We start from the raw sequence: 7312 nt of genomic DNA, 5'->3' as shown, positions 1-7312 counted from the left end.
ACTATGTTTTTTTATATGCACTCCTTTATAATCGTGTGTCCTGTCATCAATAGATTAAAATAAATAAATACTGCGTCCTGCTTTAAAAAACATGATTTGCATATCTGTCACGTGCTGCATGCCGGCGATGTAGGACACGCCCCCACGCAACACGATGCTGGCGACGGAGAGCGACTTCATCGCTCTCGGTGTTCGCCACCCACCCCCCCCCCCCCCCCCCTCCGGTCAACAAATTACGTTCGCCACCCCCCCAAAAAAGGAGCCATTTGGGAGCCGAAAGAGCCGACTCTTTATGAGGAGCTGAGCCAAAAGATCCGGCTCCCTAAAAAGAACCGAAATTCCAAACACTACAGTTAACATCCTTCCTGAGCAGCAGCAGTAGAGGCGCTGTGAGCGCCGCCTCGTTGGGGATGTACTGTACTAGATATCTGTTCATGTCCAGTAGGCGCTGCAGGCTCTTCCTGTCAGGGGGGGGGGGGGGGGGTGATTGTTGAATGGCCGTGACTTTGGAATCATCTGGCTTGACCTTCCGCACTGATGATATGGCCCAGATACTTGCCTTCATTGACCATGTTGCACTTTGTCTATGTTGAATTTGACGTTTAGCCATGTAGCCCTGTCAAGTATTCTGTCATGTTGTGTTTTGTTTTCTGCAGCAATAATCATGTTGTCTGCTACTATGAAAACACCATCAATGTCACCAAAACTCTCATAGTTGACTTGTTGAAAAACTTCACTCGCCAATTTTATGCCAAACGGCAGGCGGTGGAAATGGTACCTGCCCCAGGGAGTGTTAAAGATACAGAGATCTGCTGACTCATCATCTTATTTTATTTGCCAGTACCTATCCCGCTAATCAAGAATGGAGAAATCGTCTTACTAGCAAGTCGGCGTTGTATGTCTTCAGCCGTGGGTATGGAGAAGTGTTGATGCAGTATGGCCGGTTCAGATCTTTGGTGTCAAGGCAAACTCTGAGTGAGCCGATTTTTTAAGTGATGTACATACTGCTGACCCATGGCGTAGGCTTTGTGACTTTGCTGATGAGACCTTTGCTTTCCAGGCCATTAACATGGATCACCAGCGGCACAGAGGCATCTGTGTAGATATGGTGTTGGCCTGGAAACTCACCCAGATCTTCCAAGACGGAGCCGTGTCAGGCCAGCAGTTCTTTCTTTGATGCTGGTGCCACTGGAGCAAGGGCCTCCACTTTCCTAATGAGATCAAGTTGTACACATGCCTTGCGGGCTTGCAGAGCTGTGGCTGATGCTGTCTTGACAAAAAAGTCAGATAAGTGTTTATGCTGGGTGTGAACACGAAGCCTGACTTTCCCACTAGGTTTAATCCTGGCTCCTCCATAGGCAACCAGCACAGTGTCTGACAGGACAGACTTGGGCAGTATGTTTGCCTGAGCACCACTGTCTAGCTTGAATGGCACCACTTGATCACCAATGTGCAGGTTAGTGAACCAGCCTGTGTCTGAATTATGCCAGTTGTTATGTGCTTCAGTCCCAATAAACAATGTGTCGGATTCATCACACTCAAATTTTATGTCAGTGTCAAGTGGTGCAACTACTTTACTTGATTTGCTCACTGCAGAGAAATTATTTTTCTTTCCACATGCATTGCAATGGGCATTGTATGCTGGGCAGCTTCTTGGTTTATGTTGTCTCCCGCGCCTGCCACATGACTGCACTTGGTCTTTCACATGCGTTCTGCCAGGTTTAGTGTCTGCTCTTTTATGTTGTTTTGGGGGATCTCTGCTTCCGATTGCATCCACATGCTCTGTGACAGGGGACATGGCTTTGGCCTGTGCACAAACCACTTCCTTAGTCAAAGTCAAGTCAAATTTATTTATATAGCGCTTTTCACAACACATGTTGTCACAAAGCAGCTTTACAGGATTTACATGGTTAACAATACTATGGGTCCATATCCCTAATGAGCAAGCCAAAGGCGACAGTGGCGAGGAAAAACTCCCTATAGGGTGGGGATTAGGAAGAAACCTCGGGAGGACCAAGACTCAAAAGGGAACCCATCCTCCATTGGGCGGCCCGTTAGCACAAGTCCGTGGTCGCAGGGTGGTTCCACAGTTCCACAGTTCCAGTTCCTTAGCATGACATAGGTCTATGGCTTTGGTCAGATCCAAGTCTGGGATTGACAGCAGTTTCTCCCTGCTGTGTCAGTCACGCTAAACACTATTTTATCCCTTATCATGAGATCTTCAGAATCCCCAAATTCGCACTTGCAGGCTCTGAATTTAAGTTCAGTCACAAACTTATCAATTCCTGCCTGTCACGGTATGGCGGGCCCCCTACTGGTCGCCCCCGTTTACAGCGGCAGCTGTCCTGTAATTGTTGCGTTTTGTGCGTCCCTCAGGTGGGCGGAGCCCGTGATCCGTCTCACCTGAGGGTCGTTTGTTTGCCTATATATGTCTTGTCTTTGTACCAGTTGACCGCTGGTCATTATATCCTTAATTTGGATCATGTCACAGGTTTTTGGTTTGCGCACTTTCTCTAATAAACCATCCATTTTCCCTGAGACTTGGCGTAATCGCTTCCATTTTATTTTGCTCACCCTGCCCGTCACACCGCCTCGGCATTGTACGTATGCTTCCATAAACAGTGTTTTTCCTCGGCTCGCAGTACTTTTTAAACGCAGCGATTATGTCTGATAGTTCTTTATTTTCAGAGTCAACATAGGTGGTTTTGAGTGTGTTATACACCACTAATCCATCCTCAGGTTTGTTTGTGAGCTCTGATGCTTCGAGGTAAACTTGGAATCTTTGTTCCCACTTCCTCCAGTTTTCTGCCAAATTCCCGGTGAAGGACAGAGGCGACAGAGAATTTGCATAGAATAAATATCTCTCTCACCCTTTTCCCTGGAATTTCCTCAAGCCTCGAGCCAACTTTGAACATACATTACATTCACCCACGTCCATACGTAAGGTTGAGACGTAATTTGTACATACATAATTTGTATGGTAGCTGACTAGGGGCAATTATCCAGACGTGTGGACTCGAGTCACATGACTTGGACTCGAGTCTGACTCGAGTCACTAAACTGATGACTTGTGACTTGACTCAACAACATCACTGAAGACTTGCGACTTGACTTAGACTTTACCTTTATTGACTTGGACTTGTAATCGGACTTGAGCTTTAAGACTTGAAAAGACTTGAAATCTTTATTTTAACATAATAAATAAGTAATATAGAATCACATAACTGGATCATTTTGTATTAAATGGTGCTGTAAAATGTGAACTGCTCAGCTCAGTTTATCCGTAACCGAGAGGGGGAAAGGGGGAGGGGGGGCAGCAGCGTTGAATTTGTGCGGAGAGGACAAGCAACATGCTCCTAAAAATGATACTGTTCAATCACAAAGATTATGCTGTTGTGAATAAAAGAAGAACTGTGACATGCAAGACATGTGGAGTCAGGATAAGAGATGGAGATGCAGCCACTTCAAACTTTGTTCGACATTTGAGGCTGCACAAACAAAAGTAAGTCTCTGCTATGTATATTTCACATAATGCTATAACGGTTAGCTAGCTAGCTGGGATATGATAACTCAGGGGTCGGAAACTAACTTTTACAAGGGTCCACATGGACGGACGAATGAACGAACAGACGAATGTACCTGGGGGGGGGGGGGGGGGGGGGGGGTTGGGCTGTAGGTGATGACAACAATTGCGACGACATCTCACGTAAGCGAACCGAAACACTCAAACACCTAACGTTAGTTAGTCTGACTAACTTAATATACTACTAATCAACTGCATCAATTGTGTTAAATATTGAAATTACATCTGGTGACTTGACTAGGACTTGAAGTTTAAGACTTGGGACTTGACTCGAGACTTGATTGTATTGACTTGGGACTTGACTCGAGACTTGATTGTGAAGACTTGAGACTTACTTGTTACTTGCAACTTAGTGACTTGTTCACATGTCTGCAATTATCTACTCATACAACATCACCAGTAAGAGATCAAGAGTTTGAATTATCCATCGAGCGAGTGTGATCTCCGTTTATCCTCCTGCAGCTGGAGAAGTTGTGTTGTAAATTGTTATTTCTAACTGTTAGCTACGATCACCCCGATCATGGGACAATCGCGTAGAAAAGTTTGTGCACTGACACAAATCCTGCAACGTGATTAAAAAATAAAGTGATTGTGGTCGCTACACTTAATGCTGTTTTACACAACAAGGACTCAGCAGAGATCTATATATATATATATATATATATATATATATATATATATATATATATATATATATATATATATATATATATATGTGTGTGTGTGTGTGTGTGTGTGTGTTGTGTAAGTCTGATCAGGCATGTGTGTGTTATGATGTTCACTGGATCAGTCATCATGACCAGTTGTGTGTAGAGGAGTGTTACCATGGAGACTCAGGTGTTCCTGCAGGACACAGGAGGTTATTCTAGTTCACACACACACACACACTGAGGACTCAGAACCCCAAATCCAGTCAGGATACACCCCAATCCCTGCATAGAGGGGCTGAGTGAATGTGGAGTTGAACATGTATAAGTTTGTGAGTGTGTGTGTATGAGAGGAGACGCTGTAAAAGGACAGAGTGCCGGCGGGCCAGTCCACATACACTCCTACTCTGTTGGAGATGGAGGGGACAGAGATGACAGTTTCCTTCTTATTGTGTCTGACAGTGTATCTGTTATTAGAGCAGCGCAGACTCCAGGACATTTTATTGTATCCAAACCAACAGTCATCACTGCCTCCTTTCCTGCTGATTCCTTTATATGTCACTGCTATAAGAGCAGCATCTCCACTCCACTCAGCCTCCCAGTAACAGCGTCCACACACACTCTCTCCACACACACTCTCTCTACTCAACACCTGCCAATAGTTCTCAAATCTGTCTGGATGATCCGGATACGACTGCCACTTTCCACACGTCACCTTCCTGTTCTCCTCAGACAGAGACAGTTCTCTGTGTGCTGTGTTTGGGTCCAGTGTGAACTCACACGCATCTGTACACAAGAACAGACATTAGAGGAGAGAACACACAACACAACTACTGTGTGTGTGTGTGTGTGTGTGTGTGTGTGTGTGTGTGTGTGTGTGTGTTCATTATGCTGAAATAGTGAACTCACATTTTTTTAGTCCTGGTTTGATTATCATCGTTCCTGTATGATCCACTCTAAAACACACACACACACACACACACACACACACACACACACACACACACACACACACACACACACACACACACACACACAGTGTTTAAACATTCCAATTCTAATTCTTTCATTTTTTTCTCCCTCTTTCCATCTCCTATTCTTTCACCAACTTTAGTGTCCACCTGCTTCAAGTCCACCATCACGGTGGTCCTCCTGAAGAAAAGCACAGTGACCTGTTAATGACTGTCACCCCGTTACACTGACCCCATCATGATGAAGTGTAACACATTACACATTACACACCATCAGAACCAGCACTTTACACCAACACCAGTTTACACACCATCAGAACCAGCACTTTACACCAACACCAGTTTACACACCATCAGAACCAGCACTTTAGACCAACACCAGTTTACACACCACCAGAACCAGCACTTTACACCAACACCAGTTTACACACCATCAGAACCAGCACTTTAGACCAACACCAGTTCACACACCATCAGAACCAGCACTTTAGACCAACACCAGTTCACACACCATCCGAACCAGCACTTTAGACCAACACCAGTTTACACACCATCAGAACCAGCACTTTACACCAACACCAGTTTACACACCATCAGAACCAGCACTTTACACCAACACCAGTTCACACACCATCAGAACCAGCACTTTAGACCAACACCAGTTCACACACCATCAGAACCAGCACTTTAAACCAACACCAGTTCACACACCATCCGAACCAGCACTTTAGACCAACACCAGTTCCCACACCATCCGAACCAGCACTTTAGACCAACACCAGTTTATACACCATCAGAACCAGCACTTTAGACCAACACCAGTTTACACATCATCAGAACCAGCACTTTGGACCAACACCAGTTTACACACCATCAGAACCAGCACTTTAGACCAACACCAGTTTACACACCATCAGAACCAGCACTTTAGACCAACACCAGTTTACACATCATCAGAACCAGCACTTTAGACCAACACCAGTTCACACACCATCAGAACCAGCACTTTAGACCAACACCAGTTTACACACCATCAGAACCAGCACTTTAGACCAACACCAGTTCACACACCATCAGAACCAGCACTTTAGACCAACACCAGTTTACAGACCACCAGAACTGGTCCAGTGACACTGTCAGCACTGCCATCCACACGACCCTCAAACATCTGGAGGACGAGGACAGTTATGATAACTGTTCACTGATTACAGCTCAGCACTCAACACACACACCCCAACCACACTGACTGAATGGTCCATGTCCATGATGGGGAGCAGGTACCAACCAGTCAGGCAGGAGGACTGTAGCTCCGCCTTCTGGCCTACACAGCTCCACCCACTAACACTGACACACTCACTATAACACACTGCAGTACAGTTCACTATAACACTGACTCCCAACTCACCCTAAAACCAAACACTAGACAACAAAGACACTACAAACATATCAGTGCACAGCAGAGTCTACAAACAGGATGAATTATTAATAGGGAGACCAGTCAGAAATACATAAATAACAGATGATTATGGCCTTCAGTAGTTTAGTTACTCATGAACTCTAGGACACACACACACACACACACACAGACACACACACACACACACACACACACACACACACACACACACACACACACACACACAATAATGTTCCATACCTGAGTGTGTCCAGTCTGCAGTGTGGATCCTCCAGTCTAGCAGAGAGCAGCTTCACTCCTGACTCTCCTGGGTGGTTGTAGGTCAGATCCAGTTCTTTCAGGTGTGAGGGGTTTGAGCTCAGAGCTGAAGCCAGAGAAGAACAACCTTCCTCTGTGACCAGACAACCCGACAAACTGAAGAAAGGATGAGGAGAGAGAGAAAGAGAGAGAGAGAGAGAGAAAGAGAGAGAGAGATGTGTTTCCAGATCAGTCTGCATGGAGCAGCTAGAGAGGCTGGGAACTGTAGTGAAGGTTCCTTCATTCTCATCTCCCAGATTGCGTCCTCCATGCAGACGGCTTTGTTCACTCTTCTCCACTATTGAAAGTGGAGATAAACATCCTGACGTGTCTTTGTTCTCTAGATGTGTGAGAGTCACGTGTAGTGCACTGGATACAGCGTCCTCACCAGATCTAT

At 45.5% G+C, this 7312-nt stretch overlaps 1 protein-coding gene across 3 annotated transcripts in view; it reads right to left on the bottom strand.

The window, feature by feature from the left end:
• Positions 1-4331: 4331 nt before the first annotated feature.
• LOC143484636 (uncharacterized) overlaps positions 4332-7312 on the bottom strand; it is a 328223-nt gene continuing 325242 nt past the window's right edge. For all 3 annotated transcript variants that reach the window (XM_076983469.1, XM_076983471.1, XM_076983470.1), the window contains 3 exons: positions 6859-7032; positions 5140-5186; positions 4332-5016 (listed from right to left, as the gene is read on the bottom strand). In XM_076983469.1, coding sequence (XP_076839584.1) covers positions 4454-5016; positions 5140-5186; positions 6859-7032 — 784 coding nt within the window. In that variant the 3' untranslated portion in view covers positions 4332-4453. The remainder of the gene's footprint in view (positions 5017-5139; positions 5187-6858; positions 7033-7312) is intronic.

This window comes from Brachyhypopomus gauderio, chromosome 20 (genome assembly GCF_052324685.1).
Source record: "Brachyhypopomus gauderio isolate BG-103 chromosome 20, BGAUD_0.2, whole genome shotgun sequence".
NCBI classification, from domain to species: Eukaryota; Metazoa; Chordata; class Actinopteri; order Gymnotiformes; family Hypopomidae; genus Brachyhypopomus; species Brachyhypopomus gauderio.
The sequence above is the reverse complement of the archived record's forward strand: the minus strand, read 5'-3'. Positions and strand labels throughout refer to the sequence as shown.